Source organism: Corapipo altera, unplaced genomic scaffold, assembly GCF_003945725.1.
Source record: "Corapipo altera isolate COAL_440 unplaced genomic scaffold, ASM394572v1 48b, whole genome shotgun sequence".
In the NCBI taxonomy this organism is placed as follows: Eukaryota; Metazoa; Chordata; class Aves; order Passeriformes; family Pipridae; genus Corapipo; species Corapipo altera.
In genome coordinates, this window is record NW_020884884.1 from 5,090,049 (window position 1) to 5,116,649 (window position 26,601).

The 26,601-nt window shown below is 39.2% G+C and overlaps 1 protein-coding gene across 4 annotated transcripts; it reads left to right on the top strand.

Moving 5' to 3' along the window:
* Nucleotides 1-120: 120 nt before the first annotated feature.
* INTS7 (integrator complex subunit 7) lies at nt 121-25,956 on the top strand. 4 transcript variants are annotated; one of them, XM_027641497.1, is made up of 21 exons: nt 121-231; nt 366-495; nt 1,288-1,434; nt 2,751-2,870; nt 4,256-4,393; nt 4,874-4,920; nt 5,416-5,615; nt 7,011-7,133; nt 9,588-9,705; nt 10,614-10,748; nt 11,320-11,417; nt 12,062-12,301; nt 12,995-13,132; nt 13,849-14,055; nt 17,622-17,816; nt 18,613-18,716; nt 19,110-19,178; nt 20,264-20,396; nt 21,649-21,747; nt 22,528-22,713; nt 23,645-25,956. In XM_027641497.1, exons 1-21 carry the CDS (start codon nt 141-143, stop codon nt 23,930-23,932), a joined length of 3,006 nt encoding a protein of 1,001 aa, XP_027497298.1. In that variant the 5' UTR covers nt 121-140; the 3' UTR covers nt 23,933-25,956. The 4 variants fall into 4 exon arrangements, 2 of the variants coding, with proteins under 2 accessions (XP_027497298.1, XP_027497300.1); XM_027641499.1 differs by lacking the exon at nt 2,751-2,870; XR_003527400.1 differs by lacking the exons at nt 22,528-22,713; nt 23,645-25,956 and having other exon boundaries at nt 20,271-20,396.
* The last annotated feature ends 645 nt before the right edge of the window (nt 25,957-26,601 follow it).

The window sequence follows — 26,601 nt, forward strand, 5'->3', positions numbered from 1 at the left end:
GTTGGCGGCGTGGGGGGCGGGGCTTCCGGGTTGCCCTTTCCCGCGGCCGCAGTGGGTGGGGCGGGCACGCGCCTGCGCGGGAATGGCGCGGCGGCGGGAGTGCGAGTGCGCGTGCGCGGGGCCGGCGGCGAAGGGCAGGAATGGCGTCCAGCGCCAAGTCGTTCCTGGCCGACGCGGGCTATGGAGAGCAGGAGCTGGACGCCAACTCCGCACTGATGGAGCTGGACAAAGGTGAGGCCGCGCGGGCTCGGGGTTGTCGCTGGGCCGAGGTGGGAGCTTGGCGCTGTGCCGCTTTATCCACAGCGAGGGCGGAGGGAGGATCTGGGTCTGGAGGTATCCGCGGTAATTCCTGTTGTCTCGCTTAGGCCTCAGGTCTGGGAAACTGGGGGAGCAGTGCGAAGCCGTCGTTCGTTTTCCCAGGCTCTTCCAGAAATATCCCTTCCCTATTCTCATCAATTCGGCGTTCCTAAAGCTGGCTGATGTCTTCAGAGTGGGGTAAGTGCCATCGGTGAGTTTCTCTCCATTCAAATCTCCGTTCGGTAGGACTCGGTCTTGGGGACAGATTATGCTCGACTGAAGTTTGCTTTCCCCATCTTTCGTGGGCTTAAGTGGCTGTGAGTGATCAATGACAGAGTTCCTTTTCATCTGTCCCGATTCCCCTCCTGACTGATATAAGTTCACTGGTGTAAGGTCTGCTTCACAGGCACATTCAGATTTGTAATTCATAAAAAGATGAATGGTCATGTGTGCAAATTTTGTCTCTAAGTCACGCAATGTTAATAACAAAGCTCAAAGTATAGCTTTTCCAAGTGCCTGCTGTCTAAGTGATGTATCTAATGGAATCGGAGCTACTTTGGAATAAGTTACAAAGTTAAATGTTGATGTGGAATCTTCACTGCTGTCTTCAAGAAGGGAAAGAAATTCACTCACACCCAACAGTGGCAATTAAGTTCTCTTGCCTTAGTCTTGAATGTGTTTTTCTAGAAGAATTGAATCCCTAAGTGTCCACAAGACAGGCATTTGCTTACACCCCTCCTCACTGGTGCCAGCTGGTTCATTTCCCTGGAATTGGGCCTAAATCTGACACTACCAGAACTAGAAAATAAAACACTAGTGTACTAATAGTCTCTTTTGTATTACATCAGTCTACTCAAACATTTCTGAAGCGTAGACATTTCCTTGTTTTAATTTTCTTTCAGAAGTTGTTTTAAAATAATTTTGTGTTTCAAGTCCTTGAATTTTTGTTATAAAATAGCCTGACAAAGAAACTTGTGTATTTTCTAATAGGAACAACTTCCTGAGGTTGTGTGTGCTGAAAGTTACTCAGCAGAGTGAGAAGCACTTGGAGAAGATCCTAAATGTGGATGAATTTGTCAAAAGAGTTTTCTCAGTAATTCATAGCAATGATCCAGTTGCTCGGGCTATTACACTCCGGTATGTATTACATAAATGATCCTAATTTACTTCATATCTGTAGCTAATTATCAGTGTGCTCACTTGGAACAACAAGGCCAAGTGCAAGGTGCTGCACCTGAGTCGGGGCAACCCCCGGTATCAACACAGGCTGAGGGGTGAAGGGGGTGAGAGCAGCCCTGCCGAGAAGGACTTGGGGGTGCTGGTGGACGAGAGGCTGGACATGACCTGGCAATGTGCACTGACAGCCCAGAAAGCCAGTCGTGTCCTGGGCTGTATCCAAAGCAGCCTGGCCAGCAGGTCGAGGGAGGGGATGCTGCCCCTCTGCTCTGCTCTGGTGACACTTCGCTTTGAGCACTGCTCAAACTCCAGCTCTGGGTTCCCCAGCACAGGAAGGACATTGACCTGTTGGAGAAAGTCCGGAGGAGGCCACCAAGATGATTAGAGGGATGGAGCACCTCTCCTGTGAGGAAAGGGTGAGAGAATTGGGGTTGTTCAGCCTGGAGAAGAGAAGGCTTTGGAATGACGTATTTGCAGCCTTCTGGTATCTGAAGGGAAACTACAAGACAGATGGTGAGGGACCTTTCACAAGGGCGTCTACGTAGTGATAGAACAAGGAGGAATGGCTTCAAACTGAAAGAATAGATTTATGTTAGATATTAGGAAGAAATTCTTTTCTGGGAGGGTGGTGAGGCACTGAAACAGGTTGCCCAGAGAAGCTGTGGATGCCCCATCCCTGGAAGTGTTCAGGGCGAGGTTGGATGGGGCTTTGAGCAAGCTGGTCTAGTGGCAGGTGTTCCTGCCCATGTCAGGTGCACTGGAACCAGATGATCTTTAAGGTCCCTTCCAAACCAAACTGTTCTACCATTCTATGAATGAAATATAGAAGGCTTTTTATACATTGCTCATGGAGTTAAAAGCAAAGACATCTGTCTTTAAAGGGAGTGAATGATAAAGATCTGTGGTCAGAAGAACAAGGTTATTAATCATGTATGATGGTGAGAATTTTGTGGATGGCTTCATGTAAAACAGAATTTGCAGTGTTGAAATTTTGTGTGCTCACAAGAAGAAAACTGAACCTTGTTGTATGCATAACCCAGACAGTAGCCATATGCAATATATCATACATTGCCTATGATATATTTAGACCAGGACCAAAAGGAAAGTACTTCCTTGCATGTCAAAATAATTTTTGTTAACTAGTGACTAAAGCTTATGTGAACCTTGTTATACTTGCACCTGTTTTTCGTTCATCATTGTCCTAGAAGTTTACTGTTTGTTGGTCTGATCAATAACTTCTAAGGAAGTGCTGTTGTTGATTGCTTTGGACTTCCTAGGAATCAAATGGGAAAACAAATAAACCTGTCTTTAATGTCTTTGTCTTGCTGCCTTGGTGTCTGTGTCTCCAGCACTGTCCAACATCCTCTTCTTAAGTGCATCTTCCAACCCCTGTGCAGGTGATTGTGAATGTGAAAAGCACTTTTCTTTTTCCCTTTATATTCTTTTTTTCTCTCCATTTAGAACTGTTACTGATTTCACTGTTGAAAGATGGGAGGCATTAATGGGTTTGATTGATTAGCTCATGTGTCCACTTCTTTTTTCTTTTGATATTTCATTTGAGATTGTGCTTTCATGCTCTGGTCTCAGAAATTGTTAAATACAATGGGACTACATGTTTCTTGTAGTTCCACTATAGTATTCTAACATATGCTTGCAGTTGTTGGCTGGCATTGAGAGTTAGCAGACTGATAGAAGTCCCAGGAATCCAGTCTGTTTGAAAAAATACTTAAATTACCAATAAATTCACAGGATGCATCAAGGGAAACATTAAAATGGCTGTTGGTTCAGCAGTTTCAGATTAAAATCTTCTATTGATTTGGTTTTGTCCTCCTTGAATAGTGTCAGTAAGAAAGAACATGTAGACAGAAAGATCTGCTAAACCAAAACTTTGTGGAATTTTATTGCTAGATAAGTGTGTGTAAATACTTGCACAGAACTCTTGCTGAAATTACCATCAGTGTTACCATCCTGCATTCCTTTTTCTTTTAACTGGATTATGCTAAATATGTCTGAAGGGTGTCTTTTCATAACAAAGTATAAATTGACTTGCAACTTTGTTAGCAGTTACACAAAAGGTATTGCACTATTCCTACTAATAACCTTATCCCACATCAGTGAAAGATCTTAGAAACAAATTATGAAAGTCACATATTTGATTACTTGATCATGGCAACTACTGTAGAAACTTCCCTTTCATAGTATGTGGTTAAAATTTATGACTGTTCAGACGTTTACTTCTGTACTTACTTCTGCAGTCTTAATTAGGAAGAGGGATAGAAAAAGTAGAAATTAAATTAGTAGTTCTCTAAATGTGTTTTTATATCGCCCCTAGACTACCACATTTTTGAATTTATATCTCATTATGTTCTTTGTGTGTTTCTGAAAATAGCCATCAGTACATTTTAGCATTAAATCTGTTGTATTACTATCAGAGCTTGAATGTAAAAGCATCTCAAAATACTTATTCCTGGTACCATAGTGCACTCTTAATATTAAAAGAATTTTTGGTAGGTTTCTCACTGTACAATTTCAAGATAAGAGGTATCATAATGTAATTAAGTTTTTGTCAAACCACTGACATAACCCTCATGACAAAATTTGTTACCATGTAATTATATGCCTACTTTTAGCATTTGCTTGTTTCTGTAATAGATGTGGAAGACCACACATACTTATAGAAAAAATAGTATTTTAGCAGTCATTTTACATTTCTATTTGGTTTCATCTTACGTTTCTTCTTGGACATCGTTCTTCCTGGTTTTTCTGTGATTTATTTCTGTAGGATGTTGGGCAGCATGGCATCTATTATTCCAGAAAGGAAGAATGCACATCACAGTATTCGTCAGAGTTTGGATTCCCATGATAATGTGGAAGTGGAAGCTGCTATATTTGCTGCTGCCAACTTTTCTGCACAGTCTAAGTAAGATTTTTTTTAATTTCATGAACCCATTCACAAACTTTAATATTTCCTTCTCTAGTGATAACAATGTCATTTATAGCAAATCATTTAATTTTGTGCAATAATAGTATTGTAGAGAAACCTGAATACAAGTTTAACATTAGTTTATTTCAAAAATGGAAAGCTCATAAATATGAGAATTCAAAGTGGAATAGCAGCTTTAATCAAGGATTATTTTACAGGAATGATATTAGGGACCAAAATGTAGTACTGATTGTCATTTTGACACATTTTTTTGAAAGCTTCCATTTTATCATTTGATCATGCCCTTGTGCAGAGTTTCTGAAAAGACTTAGGTCTTTGCAGGCCCTTTTTGGGGAAGGTTTTTGTTGTTAAAACACAATGTTTGGTAATTCAGTTGATTTTTAAATCTCATTTTTAAAATTTTCATTACTTAATTTTTTATTTTTCATTTCACCTGGTACTTTCTTTTCTCTACAGGGATTTTGCTGTCGGAATATGTAATAAAATCAGTGAGATGATTCAAGGTACGTGTGTATATTGAATGATAAAAGGGAAAAGCTTTAATTTCTCTGAAAATTCTTTATTATTCATATTTACATATTAGATACCAGAATGCTGTTGTCCTTGTACTCAGATAACTCCAATTTTTAAATTAAATTAGCTAACCAGTAATCTAATGTCTGGCTCTTGTGTCCTCTTAAAATCTAAGTTCTCGAAGCACCTGTTTGGTACAGAATAAAAGCTTATCTACAGTAGGTGAATAAACTTACATAGACTCTCACAGGTTGCTTCAGATGAGTTAATATGTGTGCTGCCTGCACTGAATCAAGGAGCAGGTTTCTCAAACAGCCATGAAAGTGCTTGATACTGCTGTTGTTACACACCTGCCCCGGAGATGAGCCATTTGAAGCCAATGCATGTGTCTGCACAGTCTGCATTCAGCAGTGATAGCAATGTAGACATACTGTGTCCCTCAGTACAAGGACTGACACTCTACCTGTTTCTTTTCCTTGTTGCAGGTTTGGCCACACCCGTGGATTTGAAGTTGAAGTTGATCCCTATTCTGCAGCACATGCATCATGATGCCAGCTTGGCCTCCAGCTCCCGGCAGCTGCTCCAGCAGCTGGTGACATCCTACCCCTCTACCAAGATGGTCATTGTTACTCTGCACACCTTTACTCTGCTTGCTGCTTCTTCTTTGGTTGACATTCCTAAGCAGGTAATTCTTCCTAATGCAGTAAGTACTAAGTTCATTTGAAAAAAATTCAAATTCTAGATGGTTATGTTTCCAGACAACCCCATCAAACACATTAACCCTTTTTTACAGATCATAACATGTCTTTCTTTAAATCAACTGGGATTGAAATCAGCTAGGATCGATTAGCATTCAGAAAAGCAAACACCCTGACTTTCTGAAAACATTTCATTGTGCCTGTAGAAGCCAGACTTCACTTTTCACTGCTGTATATTGCCTTGTGTTGTGGGGGTGCCTTTTGTCTTTCTTTCATGCAAGCAAATGAATATTTCAATAACGCGGAATGCATTTAAAATGTATTTCTTGAAGAACTTTGAGAATTTGAATCTGTTGTTTAAATTTAGGACTATACACCAAGTAATGGGAAAGCAGTGATGGAAAAGTACAATCAATGCTTTTATGCTCTGGTAATGAGCTTTGTGGATGTGATTTATATAGCAGATCTGAACACAGTGACACTTGAGACTCATCTCACTAATCCTTGTAGTCATGAAAGTCTGTTTGCTTTATTTCAGTCCTGTAAGGCTGTGGAAAGCTGGTATCTGTTACTGTTAGACTAATAGCATTGATCTGTCTGAAACTTTTGGTATGGCTCATTTCTGTATTTCAGAGGATGCTTTTGATAGTACCAAATCTCAGTCTACTGAAACAGCATTGGAACACTTAATGTGCTGCTTTTTTTTTTTCTTTTAAATGGCAGTAAACATGGAGATTTAGACTGTATTTCTGCAGCACAGCAGCAGCCAATACTGCTTAAAACTGATGTAGTCATGATGGGGAGGTTCATGCTTTTTCATGTCCTGGCTTTCCATGGTTGTAAATTTGCAGTCAATGGTCACAATAAAGAACATGCAGGCAAGTGTTGCTTAAATTGAGATAAATGCTTCAGAAGGTGTGGGTAGGGGTTGTTTTTGTTTGGTTGGGGGTTTGGGGGTTGTTTTTGCAGCTACTGACATACAAGGTATGTCTGTCTTGCTATCTGTTAAGTGCAGATCACACAGATGCCCAAATTAGCATCAAATGCCCAGAATACTGGTTAACAGCATAATTACAACAGTATAAGGTGTTTACTGAGTTTTTCAGGGATGTTTTATGGTATTTCTGAGCATTGAAACATATCTTGAGGCTTCTCAGGTACGCAGGGTTATGTAGAGAAGGGTACATGAACCAAGAGAGCTGGATGGTAAAAAATGCCAGACTATTTTAGCTTGCAGTGGCTTCACAGCCACGTGGCAAGCAATCAAACAGATAGGGCAAGTTAATTTTGGTTGAGTATGCTCAATATTTCTTCAAGAGTGCTTTTGGAAAGACTTCCTTCTAGTAGTGTATCTCTTAAACAATGAATTTATTTCGTTGTAGATCCAACTTTTGTTGCAGTACTTGAAAAATGACCCCAGGAAGGCTGTGAAGAGGCTTGCAATCCAGGATTTGAAGTTGCTGGCCAACAAGACACCACATACATGGAGCAGAGAAAATATTCAGGTTTGTACATTTTTAAGCTAAAGTTAATTATGAAACTTTCCAATTAGGGTTCTTTCTAGAAGAACAATTTGGGAGGTAAAGGAAGGAGGAACATGCATCTCCATATCCTTAAGTTAGGTGCCAAGCAGAGTAGCCAAGTATTATTGAGCAGTTCGTAGAATATCTTTATTGGACAAGTTGACACATAAAGATCAAAATTGAAGTATTAAAGATGAGGAAAGGCATGTGTAATGTAGTAGGCCTTTTTACAGTAAGGAAATAACTTTTCCATTTGACAAACTGATCTGAGGTATTAGACACGAGAGCTGAATGTTTATATTAATCTTAAAATACATAGAGTACATATTAATGCTTTCGTGTAACAGAGTCTCTGGGATTTGTCAGAGCCTGTCATCCAGCAAGGTATACTTGAAAGGACAAGTGTCGTTTTGACTTACTTTCCTAGGATTAATGGCTTATTTTCAATAGTAACCTTGTGACTCCCATAGCATGAATGAGACCCTAGATGGTGTTTATAGTGCACCTGTGCTATTTGGGGAAAATATTGTTATATTGTAGATACTATCACTGCCTTCTTTTGATCACAGTTGCATTTGAATATTTTTTTTCTCCTTGTCTTTCTCTTTTTCTGGTAGAAATGACTATAGAAAATAACTTCGGGTTAGATTAATGGAAAAGTAAATATTTCAAGAACTTAACAGCAGAGGGTTAGAGCTCTACTTTTTTCTGGGTCATTTTTCTTTGCTTTTGCTACCCTTGGAAGCTACTTTTGTTCTATGTTGTTGGAGCATAAGGCAGCTGGGAGGAAAAACTGTGTGGATTTTTGTTAACAATCATGTGAGAAATAAAGCATGTTCTGCTTTGCCCTTGATTCTTAGAGATGATGATGATTTGGAGCGTGCAGAGGTTTTTATTTAAGTGAACTGTTTTGTTCTTCATAATGTATTAATACCAGAAAGGTATTTTTAAGGAATTGTTTTATGGATTGTTTTATGGATTCTTTGCAGTCAAAATGCTACTCTATACCCTTATGTCTGGTCAGTAGTCATGGATAACATGGCTTTTGTTGTCACATAGTGTCTTAGAGTAGATGTCCCAATGTTTGAAATGCACAGGGACAAGTTCCATCGATGTCAGAACTAAACCAGTGGCTAGGTTAAAACAAGACTAATTGTCTGAATTATCTGCTTCCTGAATGGCATGCAGAAATAATGAGAATTTTTCTGCCTTCTGAAGTATAAAGTCAACGTTTGGCGTTGGGAAATTTGTTCTCTATATATTTAAATGACTTAGTAATGTTTATAAAACAGAGATTGGAACAATCCCTCCTTTTCTTGTGGCAAGACCTGCTTCTTGTACCTTTTTACCAAGAAAAGTTAGTTAGTTTCTTCAGCATTTTGAGTCTGTCAGATGGAAAGCTTGATCTTTGAGCTGTGGAGACTTCGCTAATTGTAGACATCAGCTTTAGAAGCTGCTGCTGTTGATGTCTAGAGCAGTCCTTCTGACTGCAGAGGTAACTAGCAGTCTGTGCTCCATCCTGCTAATTCTTCTGTGCTCCTGGCATTCTTCAAAGTTCCGAGAGGGAATCTAATAGCACTGGAGTAAAACATCAGTGTCTTGGGAGACATTGAGACTCATTTTCAACCCTAATCATTGTCTCTTCCTCTGTCTGTTGATGCCATACTGTTCAATGGATTAACAAAGTACTAATTGGTGCAAATTACAGATGTATTTAGAATTTAACCCTTACACCATACATATGCCTGATAAGAACACCATTGGGGTTTTTTTGTTCTGTGAAACTAATTCTGTGTTGTTGTTTTTCTTTATTCAGTTACTGGATATTATAATTCAGCTTTGACACTCTCTGAGGCAGAATATACTTATATTTTCCATTTGTATCTCATATTACTGTCCCTCTGTTGACTAAAAAAGCAAAGCACAAAAGTATGATGGCACATTCTACTATAAGTGAATTAAAAATAAAATACACTTTAGTATTTTTATCAAGGAACTTAAACTGTATTCTGCTGGACACCAGTACTGGTAAAGGAAATGATTTTTGAAACTTTGCTCTTCAGAGGTGTGTGTTTACATAAAACCCTGCAGATTGGTACAAGGCAAAATAATCAATATGCCTCTAATCTAAGACTGGAGAAACTGTCTTAAAATCTTGTGTAGTATTTGATCAATGAGACCTGATAATATTTTTGCCTGATTTTTAATTAATAAGTGACTTATAATTGATGTTTCATAGCATATAAGAAAGACCCACTGTCACTTTTCTGCAAGCCAGATCCTCAGTCTTCTAGAACAGTTGCTTGATTTTAGTATAGTATTTTCTGTAGGAAAATTTTGACTCTCAAAACTTTGCAGAGAAGTGGAACTACATTTTTAATACAGGTTGCTTATGGGACTTCTTATCTCTGTATATTTTTTCCTGCTGGTCTTTAGGCACTCTGTGAATCTGCTCTTCACACTCCTTATGACAGCTTGAAAATGGGCATGTTATCTGTTCTTTCCACATTATCTGGGACCATTGCCATTAAACAATACTTCAGCAGTGCTCCAGGTAAGAAAAGATAGTTATCTTTGGCATTTCTAGTAGGTTGGTTTTCTACTGATGATCATTTGCATCTAAACACTCCGTAGCATATTCTTAAACTATTTTTGAGCTTGAGAATACTAGCTGAGAGTCAGACTGTGTTAATCACATGTAAACTTAAAATAGGTTGCTGTATACCCTTGAATAATCGTGGTCTCAGATCTTGTTCTGTTTTCTGGGTCCTATAGTGTATGAAATGGGTTTTTACCTTTGAGTCTTCAACATTTCTTCATTTTACGATCAGTGTGTTGCCTCTCAAATGGCTGACCTGCATTCTGCTTGAGGTGCTTTGAAACCATAGATTTGCACAGTTCTTGAGTAGCAGGGAGGCTTCATGGTGTGAGAGTGGGCTGGCATGTTATCCAGGTGCAGTGAAGCTATGCCACCCTTGTGGCAATGACCTGCAGCAATATATAGGTGAACCTTTCTGCCTTGTGACAATATTCTGGAGAAATAGAGTAGACATTTAAAAGTGATTCAAGGTATCTTGTTCTTAGAATTATCATCATGCTGTTTTCTTTTTTCTTCCTGAAAGCCAGACAGCCCTAATGAGTATTGTGAGCCCAACTACATCAACTGCAGAAATGGGAAAAAAAAATACATTCTCTTCAGTCATTCTGGCATGTCTGAATAATTAATATGCTCACCAGCTTTTTTAATCAGACGTAATATTTTCTCTGAGTCCTGAAACATCAGCCTTTAGACCCAAATGTTCTTTCCTATCCGTGTCTAACTGGTGTATTTTCATCCTATCGTTTAAACATAACAAAAAAATCTGTAGTCAATATAGTTGTTTCGTAGAAATGTGCTTAAAGATCTGTGGTATGTTTGTGGACTGTGCAGTTTTGTGTTCTATTTGCCTTGTCTTTGTTTAGGAACAGCAGCTACAACTGCAAGATCATTTGATTTAGTAAAACTAGCACAGGAGTGCTGTTACCATACTAACCGTGGCATTGCAGCTCATGGTGTGAGAATTCTGACTAATATATCAGCCTCTTGTCAGGAAAAAGGTAAGTGAAAGCAAGGACAACAAAGTGGGTCTGTTTACAATCACGCTTATGCACTTAACACGTATTAACTGGTCCTGTCTGTGAACCTGTCTGTAAATCTGTCTGATCCTTCATTCTGGTTAGGGAGAATGGGGACTATAATCTAGTAGAAAATACTCTGTTTGATGTTATGAATGATTGGAAGATTCCATCTTTGTCTAATTAAGAAAAAATTACTGGGCATAGTAGAACTGGTGCTAAATAAATGCTTGTTTTCCCTTTTGCTGTAAGACCAGTGAATTGTTTGTCAACCTTTGAAAACACTTTGCGCAAAATTCGTTGCAAAAGAATAACAGAGCATTTAGAAGCCTTAGTCCGTAGGTTTATGAATGCTTTACAAATATCACAGTTGCTGTGATTGCTCAATAGTTACCTGAGACATGGAATGGCAGATTTGTTTCTAAAGTAAGGTAAGGCCCAAGTATTAGGGAGATATTTGTCTGTCATGACTGCAACAGCACTGCAAGCATTACACTGACTGTGGTAAGAAAACAGAACAGAGAACAAGCTAACTGTCCTTTTCTTTTTGTAGATCTTCTGCCTTTGGAGCAAGATGCAGTTTTTGGCTTAGAAGCTCTTCTTGTTCTTTGTAGTCAAGATGACAGTCCAGGAGCTCAAGCAACCTTAAAGGTGACATTACTGTTATCCTCCCCTAGCACAGCTGTAAGCTATAGTAACATCTTGTGTAACAGAGTGGCTGATATGCACCAGATCCTTTCTGGTGGAAGCATAACAAACTGGAGGGAAATGAAGATTTTTCTGGTTTGCCCATAATCAGAGTCCAGAGCTCTAGAGAAGCTGAGCACAGCTATAGTGCACTGTCTCTCAGCTCTAGAATGAGTGAATTGTTCTCAGAGGAACAGCTGTAATTAAACATGAACGTTGGATGGAGGTGTCTCTGGAGGACAGAAGGATCTTTGAGAGAACTTGCTTTATGGGGATGGAGATGCAACGTACATGATCACAAGGCTTTTATTATTTTTATTTTCCCACTTCAGAAACTGCTGTCAGTAGTTTTTCTAGTTATTTACCTGTAAAGGCTGGTGGTCTGACCAAGACTACAAACATTTCTTGAATTTGTGATGTGTTTTTGTGCTGTGAGCTCAGGGACAAAGGCTTGGGCTCTTAGAAAAATCTTATCTTTTGTAGAGTACATGGTTTTGAAAATGCCAGATCTATATTTCTGCAGTCATAGTTGCAGATAAGTGTGCCTAGCTTTTTTATTTTTGAGTAGACATCATGTTTATTGTACCTGTTGAATGTGTGAATTGCAGATCACGTTGACTTGTATGGTGAAGCTGGTGAAGTGCCGTCCTCACCTGAGCCAGTCAGTGGTTGAATCCCTGCTGACACAGCTGCAGAGTGCCCAGGACAATGCCAGGATTCTCATGTGCCACTGTTTAGCAGCTATTGCCATGCAGCTGCCTGTCCTAGCAGATGGGATCCTAGGAGACCTAATGGACCTCTATAAATTAATTGGACAATCTGCCACAGATAAGAAACAGGAACTTTTGGTAAGGCCTCCCTTGATAGATAAATGTCTGTATAAACAACTGTAGATGAATTGTATTTAAAAAGGCAGCTAAAACATTTGTTATGTCCAGGTTGATGTGCCAATCTATAGCCACTATTTTCAGTTTTGTTTTAACTTTTGACTGCATATGTCAGTGTTTAGTGTAGAAATATTTCCTAGATGGAGCTGAACTAAGGAGTGTATTCCATTAGATTTTCCAGCAGGTGGCACTGCTTAGACAGACCTGGCTATTGAAATTATTGGGCTATCTCTAAAGTAATGGTTATAGGAAAAATGGCAGTTAGCTCCATTTATATATGGAATATATATAATGATGCAAAATGACTTAATATATTGTAAGAGAGAAAAATGCTTTCATCACATCTATTTGGAAAAGAATTTGAATTTTAAAAAAGAAATTACAAGCTTTCTGTTAATTTATTTGGAGCATTTGAAATATCTCAGTTAAAAGGGAGAGTAAAGATTCTTTAAATGAAAGTTACTTTGATCTACAAGAAATACTGGGATGGCTGTAACTACTTAAAAGATATGACTCAGAAAAGTTTTGCAGTTAAAATTTATATGTAATCTTCAATGTAGTTTTGAGTCCAAAATAAAACAGAACTGGCTTTTTTCTTCTTTTCTTTAGTTACTGAAATATAACTTTCTCCCTCACTCCACCACTCTCTATTAGGTTTCTCTTGCCACAGTGATATTTGTATCCAGTCAGAAAGCTTTGTCCACAGAAATCAAAACTGTTATCAAACAGCAGCTTGAGAATGCCTCCAATGGATGGACAGCCTACAGGATAGCCAGGCAGGCTTCTAGGATGGTAAGTGAAAATATCTGGAGGAAAATGGTTTGTTGTGATTGGAGGGATGCTAGTGATTTCTTTGAATTGGATGAGAAAGTAAGGAAAATGGTAGGACTTGGGAGGAGGAAATGAATGGGGGTGGGGAGTAGAAATCACTTTCTCTCTTAATTCCTTGGAAAGCTGATTCAGAAATATGCCATTTAGGACACTGATCCAATCAGAATGGTTTTTCACTTGTGTGTTTGAAGTATTTGAGAAGGAAGTAAGTAATGGCCTGGCACTTTCTTGAGCACATACCTAATCTGTATTGTCTGACTGTTCTTTAGAAGGTGGTACAGGTCATCCTGATGTGTGCTTCTCTTTCTTCAATGTGAAGAAAGGAAGAAAAAGATCCTGTTTCCCTTTTCCCTTCAGTAAATTCACAGCTGGGATTAGAATTACACAGAACCTAGTATGAGATGCTGAGGTGAAAGTAAATTTCAATGTTTGTTTCTCATCTTATTGAATTATCTTGTGTAAATAATTAGTATATACAGGCTGATATTTCCATAAAATAAGATTTGTGCTTTTATTTATTAGGATTGTCACGATCAAAGGTTTGAAAAAACTTTCACTATCCTATTTTTAAGATAGAAGTAGTTCTGGAGATGTTCAGTTTTGTTACTTGTATTTGTTTTGTAGAAATCCACAGCCTTCTTTCACATCCCCATTTAGAAACATTCTTCTCATTACAGGGCAACCATGACATGGCCAGAGAACTGTATCAAAGCCTGCTGACTCAAGTAGCTTCAGAACACTTCTACTTCTGGCTGAACAGCTTGAAGGAGTTCTCCCATGCAGAACAGTGTTTGACAGGTTTGCAGGAGGACAACTACAGCTCAGCACTTTCTTGCATTGCTGAAGCTTTAAAGTCCTATCACAAAGGAATAGCATCACTGACGGTCAGCACACATCCACTGTACTGCAGCATGTGTTTGGTTTCTGTTCTTAAATCTCTGAAAAGTTTTAAAAGATGTATAGCATCTGCCAGACTCTTTTTGAGATGACTGCAGAGAAGTAACACTGCATCTTCAGAGAAAAGATCCTGTAGCTCAGCCGAGTGTGATTAGCTAGATTTTACTTTGTTTTTCCTTCTTCCCCCCACCCCTCATTTCCTGCATTGATCAGATCACATGATATGTGACAGATCTCGTTTAAAGTTACAGTACTTAAAATTTTCTACTCTTTGTCTTGGCTGAATAAAAGCTGTTGTAATAGTCAAACCTGGAAATTTGTCTAAATTGGCTACCATCTTCTCAAAATATAGAGAAGAATTTAATTGTCTTCCCCCCTCCTGTTGAGTTCATGTTACCTTGTCTTTGACAGTGTGATCTTGTGGAATCCTAACAACAAGGCAACACCAATTTAGAAGGAGGAGGGAAGACAATTCAACTTCATCAAATTGGCAGAATTCAGATGGTACCTGCTTTTATGCAAGTACTTTTCTGCTTCTCTGAAGGGGTAAAAATACCACATCTGTGAATGTAAACAAAAAAAAGCATTAATGAATAAGGACCTTCAGTTCTTACTGTGAAGTTGCTTCTTAACTAAAGGTGATCCAGCTTCACACAATGCTTTATTTCTTATTTTAGTTTCCATGAAGAAATCTTTACAGACAACTTTCTTTGTGTATCTTCAGTGAAGCTGCTTTTTTTCTCTTTTTTTAGTTACTGGCACTGTCTGGGTCATGACAATTCATATATAAGTGTTTAATAAAGTTCAGATATTACTATTTAATAATAAAATGTCCCTGAATAAGCAGAAAGGACATAAATTTTACACTGTTATCCTCTGAAAGACCCATTATTCCTGAAGTGTCTGTCTTTAGCTGTTGGCTGAGTGAATAAGGCTTTTAATTCAGCATTTCAAGATTTCTCTAACATGGAGAAGACATTGAGGGGAGGACCTCATCTATTTAGATGTAAATATTTAATACGGGCAGGAAAATAACTTGCTTAAATAAGTCATTCTGTGATTCAGGAATTTAATTACCCTTTCCCTAGAGTTTGAGACTGTTTCTCTGTTGAAGGGTTCCTGTCTTCGTCTCTTCTGACTTCGCTTCCTGCGTGCTGCACATAGTGCTTTTCTGGGTGCAGTACCTTCCTTTTGAGTGGTTGTTGTCCAGAGGAGAAAGTACAGGTTTCATAGGGTTAGAGGAGAGAAAATTTGGGTTTATTGCTGGTTGTTGCTGACTTGTTGCATCATTCTGGACAATTTCCCAACCTGCTTGAGTGTATCGGCTGTAAAAGGAGCCACTCGCTGTTTGCATCTGTAGAACTCGGCATCTCAAAGGGGAGCAAAGTGCACAGAGTGCATGATAGTCTTGCTGCTGAAGACTTGCTGTCTCTCCCCCCTGACTTCAGCTTCACTGTTGCTGCTGTTTCAGTGCAGAGCACAACTCAGCACTAGTGGTACCACAAACCAGTGGTGTGTATGATGAACCCTGTGTAGCTGTTCCTCTTTGTAGCTGGAAAACACTGTGCCAGTAAATCTGTTGCAGATGTTTAGTCAGCGCAGTTTTGCAATGATGAAGCTTTCAGACAGTGTCTGATCTTGTCAGAAAATTTCTCAATTCCTCCTTGATACACATACAACTGTCTTGCATTGCCGCATGCAGAATGTTCTTACATCTGACTTAGTGCGCTTGAGGGAAAGTAGTCCCATTACTTTATGGATGAGAGTTGGATGTGGGAGGACAGGGACTTGTCATGGAGCATATTGACCTCAGTCCTCCTCCATCTTGCTGTGTATTTGCTTGTAGAGCTATCAAAAGGTTTGAATAGGGCCTGCTCTTTCTGGCATGGAACATGTGTCTCATTGGAAGCTTTGTGCTCATTTTTCACTGCTGGTAATCTAGAGAAGATACAAAACTTGAACAAAGCATTCATACAGCCATTGGTTAAGTGGCACTAATTCCAAATATGTTGATAGCAAGTGATGGTGTTCAAAGAACTTGGCTGAGCTAAAGAAGTCTGTCAGTTTTAAAAAAGAATTGTGACTCATTTGTTGCCCATGGCTATATGAGTAGCAGATAAGGTAATTGCAGTATTAATGAGACAAGCTTGTGTTTCCATTTACAAGAATCAAGTCCCATTTGCGCTACTAAAAATGTCTGGATTTTCTGATACAAGTACTGGTACTTTACTCTCTTTAAAAGCACGTAGTCTCTGTAGAGCAATTACAGTGCAGTGGACCCTCTTCCACAGAGGGTTTTCTGAAACTACCCCTGCAGAATAAACCGAACGTTTTCAATTCAAAAGGAGGGTTTTTTTGTGCCCTTGGAGAAGGGAAAGCAAAGTGATAGATAAGAGAGGCTGAGTGGCTCAAGTGATGAAATAATCTTATTTTTTCAGTTGAAATCTAGCTCAGTAGTTTAAAGTGGCTGCAGTCAGCTATGTTTCCTTGCTTTAATCAGTAGTGGGCCAGTTCTCAGATGACGTGATGTTTTGTGAGACACTAGTTAGCTGTTTCTCTGCCAGCAAAGAAATGGTTCTTAGTAAGGTTTTGGGGTGGCTTACAACTTCTTGCTTTGAGAAGTGACACGGTGAGAAGTAAGAAGCACTGGGGAAGATATGCATGAATTTGACGTACTTTCATTCTCTGAGTAAGAGAAAGTCCCAGTGCTTTGTTTTGCAGATGACTTTCCTCCCCCCCCCCCCCCCCCCATGAAAGAAAAAAGTGTATTCTTCTCAAAATCCAAGAGTTTAAGAAAAATAAGTAGTGGATTTTTGGGTTAAGTAGTATCAAACCTTGAGTGCTCAAATTTAGCCTCTCCTGGGTGTCCTAAGCTGTCACAGATGCTTCTACAAGTCATATAAGCTCTTAGGGAGCAAAGTTTCACAGAACTGTATTTTCTAAATAATAGTGGCTTGTCTACCCTCCTGGAGTTCTGTTATTTACTGTCCTTAGTTATCCCTGGATCATGTCTCTTGGCCTTCATCAAATGCAGGGTTCAGGGCTTTCATAATGTTCCCATCCATTTCACAGTCCAAAAAAATCAAAGGTTATCAACCCTTCCTCTTGCTCTGGGTAACTTTAGCCAATTCTTTCTCTTCTGGCTGATGTAGAGAATCACTTTTTCAGTCCTTGTGTTTTTGTTTGACATGCAGTTCAATGTACTTTCTCTTACAGTAAAGACTGTCTGGGCTAATGTCATTTGAAGCCTTATGACTTGGCCTTGGAAAAAGAGGAAATATGTGCCCTAATAGCATTGTAACAGCTTAAGTCACATTTATTACAAGGGTGGGATGCTTGCAATATGACTTAGGAATTATGTAACTTCTGTGTCATTTATATTTAGTATGATTTAAATTGAACAAACCTGTTAAATGTAGTTTTAAAAAAAGCTTTTAGAATTTGAACTTTAGGTTTTAGTTGTCTGATGAGACAGTTCAGTGACACTGCAATGTTATTTTATCATTTTTTGCTTTTGACCTAGATTACCAACATTGCTATTCCTGTATTTCAGGCTGCTAGTACTCCACTTAATCCTCTGAGCTTTCAGTGTGGATTTGTGAAACTCAGGATTGACCTTCTGCAAGCTTTTTCTCAACTCATTTGTACCTGCAACAGCCTAAAAACAAGCCCACCACCAGCTATTGCCACAACAATTGCTATGACATCAGGAAATGATCTCCAAAGGTGTGGACGCATCTCTAACCAGGCACGTGTTCTTGTTCCACTCTGGCGCAGTTCTGTTTAGGACTTGGGTACCAGTTCTGCTTCTCAGCAATCATATATTTCAGAAGAAACGAAAAGTAGCAGTGAAGTGTTTTGCTGAATAGTGGGCCTTGGCTTTCACCTGTAGCTGTAAAAATGCCTTCCCTGTTAATATGACCTGCCTTTAGCAGGTTATACTCTGAAGCTGAGCGTGTGCGCACGTCTTCTCATACACTCACATGCACAGCTTCCAAGGGTGTGCATGTAGTGAGCCGCTCAAACTTGCAGCAAGGCCTTTCACACCTTGTCTTAAAACACCTCAGATACTGTGATTACACTGCAGAAGAATATACCTTAGGATCGTACTGCAACTCCTTTTGGTGAGTGTTGGCAATTGCCTCGATACCATGAAAAACACCAAGATGGTTTGCTTCTAAAAAGCATGTAGTCTGCAAGAAGGAATCAGTGGGTAGCCTTTGAAAGCTAAAGCAGTTTGATTTGCCAGTAGGGAATGGAGGAGGTTGTTGCTGGAGTTTTTTTGTTTTGCTTTATTTTTAACCCAAGGAGTGCCTGCTGGTGTTCTGTTACAGGAGAAATGTGTGTTTAATGCGTGGATAACAGTCTGTCATTTTGGTAATTTTCATCTGTGTGAAGAAACAAGAACTTTATATATTTTGGTGGAGTGTGTTACCTTATTACTTCAGTGTTGTATGTTACAGTGTACTGGTATTCTGAATGTGTGGTGTTTTGTTTGTTTTCCTTTGATTTGTGTTTTTTGACTAGTAACATTGTCTCTGTAGATGAAACACTCAATGGAGGAATTCCGAAACTTGGCTACACGGTATGGAGATCTATATCAGTCATCTTTTGATGCAGACTCTGCAACTCTAAGGAATGTAGAACTGTATCCTTTTAAAATCTTATAATTTGTCCACTTACCTTCTCATGTAGACAGCCTGAAGCTTCACAATCCTCTTTTCTGTAGACTGCCACAAAGTCATTTTGAAGCACTTAATAACATAAAAATTATGTACCAATTGCTCAAAACCTATTTGAAAATAAACATTACCACACTATCGTTTGGAATTACTTCATGAACAGATTATTACACAAAAATTGGAGCAGCACAAGACTTGGTAATTTCACAGTTCTTGCTCCATGTTTACTAAACAAGTAATGACTGTAGGATTACTTCACAAAAGCTAGAGAAACAAGGAAAAGTGCCACTAAATACACTGCATTTCTTATTTTAGGTGCCAACTTTTTAAGCCTTTCAACTCCTTAGTATTAATATCAGACAACAGCAGAGCTGCCTTTTGATTTCACATGCAATAGAAGCTCTGATTTTGGATCCAGAATCTGCAAGGTAGGTTTGATAGTTAACTTCATGCTCCTTTTATGATTATTTCTAAATCCTTGGAGCTTTAAGTGCTGGAATTGAAAGAATGTTCGGAAAGTTTCTCAGTAGACCCTTCTAATTATACTTTGGGCAGGCTTAAGGAATCTGTTACTTCTGTGCTATACCTGGCAGGCTGGGGACTGTGTTTTGAGTTCTGCGTTTTGCACTGATTTTGCTCGAGAGCACTGTATTGGACTTGTCCTGAATATAGTCTTGCATTAAAGTAAAAAAGGCTTTTAATCTCTCCTTTAACCACCTGTTTTATCTTGTATCATCCTGTGTTAGCTCCCCTACCTGTTGCTTGCACTTGTGAGTGCACCTTAGCTTCCTTCACAGTTGTGAAAATATATGCACTAAATTAGTTCAAATTTCTAATGTAAATCCATCACCTCTGATTCCTTTTCTAACAGTGAACTGATATCCACTAGAAAATCACATCGAAGTACCCATGAATTGAATCAGTGTTGTAAACTCCCAGGCTGAGATTAAATGGAAAATACTGTGGATAAAACCTCTTAGTGATTTTGTAAATCACAAAGTGAGCAATAAAAGTGAGCAGCCTAAGTGACTGTACTACTCATTATGAATTAAGCATTGCTTAGAAGGTGTATTAATCAAACTCATATGAAGCTGGGTGTCTAGGAGATGGAATTGTATTCAAGTCGTGAGATTATAAACTTCCAGGTTTAGTCTTAATTCTGACTGGCATTCTTGCTTTTCTTTGTGTTTAAAAATGTTATAAACACTACAGGCTTAAATAAAAACCAGGGGAAGTAAGCATGCTGAGTCTGTTAGACCTGTAACTGCTTCAAGTGAGAGAGGGTGGGGACAGAAAGTGGTGGCTAAGCTGTAGTTTAGAAGGGTTTAAATGTAAAGAGCAAGTCTTATAGTAAAAAAATAGTAAAGAAACAGAGTAAACAGTTTGAAAGATATCCCTTAATGGATTTCAAATTGTAACAGAGGATGGTCTTGTTGGGTGTGTTTGGTAGTGTGCCTTCCAGATTATGATGAGGAAAGTAAGTTAGACACAATAAAAAGTTTTATTTTTTTAGTTTCCAGGAATATAGCTCGAATGGAACAGCTCATGTTGAAAGTGAATATGAAAGAAGAATGATGTCTGTATTTAATCATGTACTAGAGGAAGTGGAATCCCTCAACAGGAAGTATGCTCCTGTGTCTTACTTGGCAAGTAACAGTTTTATTTTAAATGTATATTCTGTAGGCAAAGGTTCCAAAAACCTGGCAACTCCATATCTCTATGGACATATGGCCAAGAAACCAAAAAGCACACTCAGTTAATTAGCACAACCTCTTACTGGCACAAATGGTCTCCACAAAGACACAGTATTTCAAAAATACTTCAAGAATGTTTTTGATAAGACACCTGTAACCTTACTGGTTAAAATAATCTTAAAAATTCTGATACTTAGAGCATAGCAGATGCTGATAAGATAACTGAAAGTACTGTCAACTCTGTCAGACCTCTTGCCACACTCACATTCAAACACTGAAGCGCATTCTCTCTGTTCATGCTCTTGTGAAGGAATTCTCCCCCTACCACACACAGTGCTGGAGGGTCCAGCACTAGCCTAGCTTTGGTCCCAGAGCTGTTGGTGGTTAATGCTGTGTTTTGTGAGTGTATCCTTTCTCTTATCAGTGTAGGTCATCAGAGGACACAAGGTAAAGTGTGCTGAGTGCAAACAGCCAGGTGATAACGTGCCCCTTTACAGGGCTGCTGTGGTTCTGTCTTTTACTGTTAGTGAACATCATAAAGCTGAAGTGCATGTTAATGGGAACCAGATAGTTTATTTATCATGCCTGGCTTCTGTTTGCCTTGTTTCTAAATTCAACAGTCCTTACCAATTCCAAATAGAATTGAAGAATGAGTCCCATAAACGGTAGCAAAGGTAAACCCTGTAAACTTGGTTGTCACTGGCTCTGTACCAAGGCAGCTGCGTGGGTTCAGCAGCTTGTGCTGAAGACGCTGCTTGTGTTCATCTGAGCCAGAAGGGTGGTATAGTGCAGCTGGGAAAGAAAGAGTGGTCAAGAGGCTTAAAACTTAATTATTGTATTAAGTTGTGATAGATGCCAGTCTTGTTTGCTTGGAGGGGAGTTTGTGTGTGATGTTTTTGTGTACGAGTGTTTCAAGCAGATCCTGCTCTGCTGACTCTAACACTAGGACTGGAAAGATTTGTATTTTTCTTTTTCTTGGCCTCCTTGTTGTTTCCAGAGCAGAATACCTTCTTCATAAAAAGCAGAACATAAACAGGGTGAATGTAATCACTGTCATCATAGTGGCTGTTATTCTGTGACTGTATTAATATATTTCTGGACTTTTAGTGGAAATTACTGCTGTTTCAGTACCTCAAGTATGTGTCTTTTTCCTATGCTGTGAATGGTATTTTCTTCTCAATTGTTCTGGCTCTGTTTCTTGCAGCATACAGCTTGTCTGTGCAATGCTGTCATTGCCTTGTTGAAGGTACCCCTTTCATTTCAAAGGTACTTTTTCCAAAAGCTGCAGTCTACAAGTATCAAAGTAAGTACTGTTCAAGTATGGCCTAAAATTTCTCTTTCCAGAGTCTTTATTTCATGAGAAAAGCCCTACTGAAGGCACAAAGCTTTTCAGTGAAGATACTTAGCTGCAAATAGCATTTGGTTTATCTCTTAGGAATAAACTGAATATTATCATGTATGGTCATTGAGAACCACTAGGCTGAGACTTTGGCAAGTAGGATTCAGTTCTTTGGTTGCAAAGCCTTAAAGGCAAAATGTTGCTGGAATTTTTCTTGATTCTGAGTCTGCAAAGCTAAATAATGTTCTGGTCCCAGGAAGGCAGCTTTTCCTTTAAAAAGCAAGGTTTACTATCTTGAAGAAAATTGTGATATGTATCAACTGACTGACTAAGAATGACTATATATGACTATGGTCATGTTTTTTTGTTTTACTTAAGTGCTCATTTTTTGGGGGGAAAAATGAAAGCCTTAAGTTTTTTTATATTTATTCTTATTGCATTTCACTTCTTTGTTCAGCTTAATATACTTACTTGTGGCTATTTTTGGGGAAGATTTTTTCCACATCTTTTGTGGAAGTATAGTAAATGAAACTGATATAAACACAATATCTGGTATTGCTGATGATGTTTATTAGTTAATATAATAAAAGGTCTCAGATAACTTCTGGTTTTCCATTTGCTGGTTTTCTTCCGAACCTCTCCTTGGAAATTTTTCTATATGAAGGTGTCCTGTTTCATGCTTCTATTGTGTTTGCTTTTCTGGAGGCTTATAATTACATTTTGATCTGTTTACTTGTGTTTCAGCTTGCTCTATCCCCATCTCCAAGGAACCCAGCAGAACCTATAGCAGTACAGAACAATCAGCAATTGGCCCTAAAGGTGGAAGGAGTGGTTCAGCATGGATCTAAACCAGGCCTTTTCCGCAAAATCCAGTCAGTCTGTCTAAATGTATCTTCAGTGCTGCAGAGCAAATCTGGACAAGACTATAAGGTATGGATAGAATAGAAGCAGGAGGAGTCTGAAGCTCTTTTGCTGTATTTTCCTGTTCTTTTGTTTGACTCTGGTTAGCAGAATTTTCAGGTTGAAACAAACAGGTGGTTCTGTTATTCTTTCACTCCTGACAGTTGACATTCGAGCACTGGCCAGAGCCAAGCATAGTGCCTGGAAGGGATCTGGGATTTTCAAATCTGCTATATGCCAATACCATTTTAAAAACAACTTTTCTTCCAAAGAAAGAGGCTTTGTGATGTTCAGAACAAGTCATTAGGCATCTGCTTGAGATCAAGAAAACTCAACCTAGGTATATATCATATGGAACTCCACAGGACAAAAAAAATCCAGGGGCAGACTATTCTCTACCACATAGTCTCTAGAATTTATTTATCATCATTTTAAGGTTCTCTTATTTTGTTTGTGGAAATCATGAGGACAGACTGTCCAAATTAAAGGGCATCTGAGGAGATACATATTAAATTTAACTCAACAGTTTTATTGAAGATTGCATGCCTGGAGTTTAGGTTCTGCTGATGTGTGGTATTTGGTGAAAGGCCTGTTCTGGTGGGGTTTGGGTTTGGGTTTTTGTTTGATTGGTTGGTTGGGGTTTTTTGAGGGGGGGGGAAGGTGAAGGTTGGTTGCTTGTGAAAAACAGAACTAGGAAGTGTGTAATGTTTGACTTGTATTATTCTGTGGAAAACTAGAGCCTCAGGTAGAAAAACTTGTTGGCTGCCTTGCTTCTGTGAGTAGGTGTAAAAACTCATCGATGAAAAAGCGTGTCAAGCTGTCTCAAACATGCACTGGTCTAGGAAAATTGAGGACAAAATTTTATCTCTTTTTTCTTTCTTTCCCTCAAATGGAGAGCAGAAAACTTATTTTTGACAGGTTTATATGAAGTGACACTTTAACCTTCCATCTCTGTTCTCAGATTCCTATTGACAACATGACCAATGAAATGGAGCAGAGGGTGGAACCACACAACGACTACTTCAGCACTCAGTTTCTGTTAAACTTTGTGATACTTGGCACCCACAACATCACAGTAGAGTCCTCTGTAATAGATTCAAATGGTATTGTCTGGAAAACTGGGCCTAAAACAACTATTTTTGTTAAATCTCTTGAGGACCCATACTCCCAGCAGGTCCGTCTCCAGCAACAGCAAGGACAGCCGCCGTCCCAGCAGCAACAGCAAAGAACTGCATACTCACGGTTTTAATCCCCAGAAGTGACTGGTCAGCTGGTATTGCAGTTTTTCTTGGAATTTATTTTATTTTTTTTTGGAAGACCTACAATTGTAACCTTCTCCTAGAAAGCCCCAGATGCCAATTTGTTGCTTTTTAAATTATCTGGGGTAAATTTGAACTCGATTCAGCAGAGGCAGCTGTTCATATTTGGAGTTGTGCTCTTACTATAAGAACTTCTACCTGATCTCTTAACTTCTGTTTACAAACCTGTTCCAGCAGGCTCCACAAACTATGATAGCAGGGGACACTTAAGAGCTTCTTTGACTGTGTACTTTTTGTGCTGTCATTTTTTGAAGTACATAGGTTCTAATGTTAGGCTTACAGAACATCAGTAAACACTTTGGCTAGTTATACAGAACTGAGTGTAATACCAAGGTTGTATCTTTTAATGTGAAGGAATAGGCAGGAATATCCAGAGACTTTTATTTCTGACATTTTAATAGCAGCTTCCAGTATTTGGCTGTTGTATGTGTGTTATTACAATTCATCAGCACTACTTAATGCATGCATCTGGAAGAAAAAAATTTGTAGCTCACTTCTCATACCCAGTTGTTGAAGAGGGAGGAGACTGCTTGAGGGGTTGCTGTCTGGAGAGGTCTGCAAGAGGCAGAGTTTTACAGGTGGGAACAGTGACTGTTTCTGAGATGACAGAGAAAATATTACTACGTTGTTTTTAGATTTTCATGTATCTGTATTTCTGAAGCCTTTCATTTTGGTGGGGAGGGGGTATTCTTTTAAGGGAGAATTTAACTGGCAAGTGGTCATTCATTTTAACTGCTTTGTTTTTTAAAAGGAATCTTCTATACCAAAGCCTTGTCATCTTGTGTACTCTTTGACCAATTTGCTAATCTTAATTGTTACTTTTGCAGTATAACTTGAAAGAGATTTTTGCCAATACTAGAAGTTGATTCATAATAATTTTGGAAATACACTGCTTTGTACATAGTTTTCATGTTGAAACTCTGTCTGTCTTCAGACTCACAGGCAATAGATCACATAACATGACATTCACCTGGTCCTCATAAATAATCTCTGCTTTTCGATCAGCAGGAAAGTAGAACCCACTTGAGTGAAGAGGAGGAGGGATGGCACTTCTTATAGACTTCACTTGGTAAATTGTTGGATCCCCCTCATTGCAGCAGAAATTTGTTATATGTTATTTGTTCAAATTGATTACGCTGTAGAAGCTGGCTGGAGCTTAGTGATTTTGCCTGCTTTATATTCAGAGAATATAATAATGAATTTTGTAAGCTAGGGTTTCCTTGGCATAGATGAATGAAGAATTTTTTTCTGTGTTTCCCCATAGTAGTTACCTAAGAAATCAACTTTCTTCCTCTTGGCTTGAGACTAACCAAAAAAATAAAAATGGAAGGGATCATGCTAGATGTCATATCTTGGTCAGGCTGTAATCATAACTAGAAAAGATAATTGAGATGCAAGGTTGAAATAGAAGACTCACAAAGTTGGTGAAAAATTCACCAGCATCCTTCTTAAATCTGATTTTAATTTTGGGCAGGAGGCAGAAACTACCACTGCCTTTCAAGCTGACTGGGGAAAGTGGTGGTTTCTGTCCCTGCTTTTGTCATTCTATGCCTATAGTTTTGTGTGTTCTTGTATACATATACCTGTGTATGCACACATACGTACATGTAACATCTAACATCTTCATAAATGACTTGGATGCGGAACTGGAGGAGATACTAAGCAAGTTTGCAGATGACACAAAACTCGGAGGAGCTGTTGACTCCCTCAAAGATGGGGAGGTCCTGCAGAGAGACCTCAACAAATGAGAGGACTGGGCAGTCACCAACTGTATGAATTTCAACAAGGAAAAGTGCTGGATTCTACACCTGCGATGGAGCAACCCTGAGTGTTTGTACAGGTTAGGGAATGGAAAGGGACTTGGGGAATATGAGTCAGCAGTGCCCTGGCAGCCAGGAGGGCCAACCAATTCCTGGGAGGCATCAGGCAAAGCATCACCAGCTGGTTCGGGGAAGGGATTGTCCCACTCTGCTCTGCACTGATGTGACCTCATCTTGAATATTGTGTGCAGATTTGGGCACCACAATATAAGAAGGATATTAAGCTATTGGAGAGTGTCTGGAGGAGGGCAGTGAAGGTGGTGAAGGGCCTTGAGGGGAAACCGTGTAAGGAGTAGCTGAGGTCATTTGTTCTGTTCAGCCTGGAGGAGATTGAGGGGAGATCTCATTGCAGTCACAACTTCCTTGTGATCTCTTCTCTGTGGTGACCAGTGACAGGACCCGAGGGAATGGACTGAAGTTGTATCAGGAGAGGTTTAGGTTGGATATTAGAAAAAGGTTCTTCCCCCAGAGGGTGGCTGGATGCTGGAACAGGCTCCCCAGGGAATTGGTCACAGCACCAAACCTGACAGAGCTTAAGAAGTGTTTGGACAATACTGTCAGGCACGTGATGTGACTTTTGGGGATGGTCCTATGCAGGGCTAAAGTTTGGATTCAATGATCCTTGTGGGTCCCTTCCAACTTGGCATATTCTGTGATTGTATAGGTACATCTAGTTAGATGGTCCAGAAAGAGAGATTCACCTGGTGTTTGTGTATGCAGTCTGTCAGATTGAAGATCTGAACTTTTTGTGGTTAGTTGGGTTTTTTCATTAAAGCTGT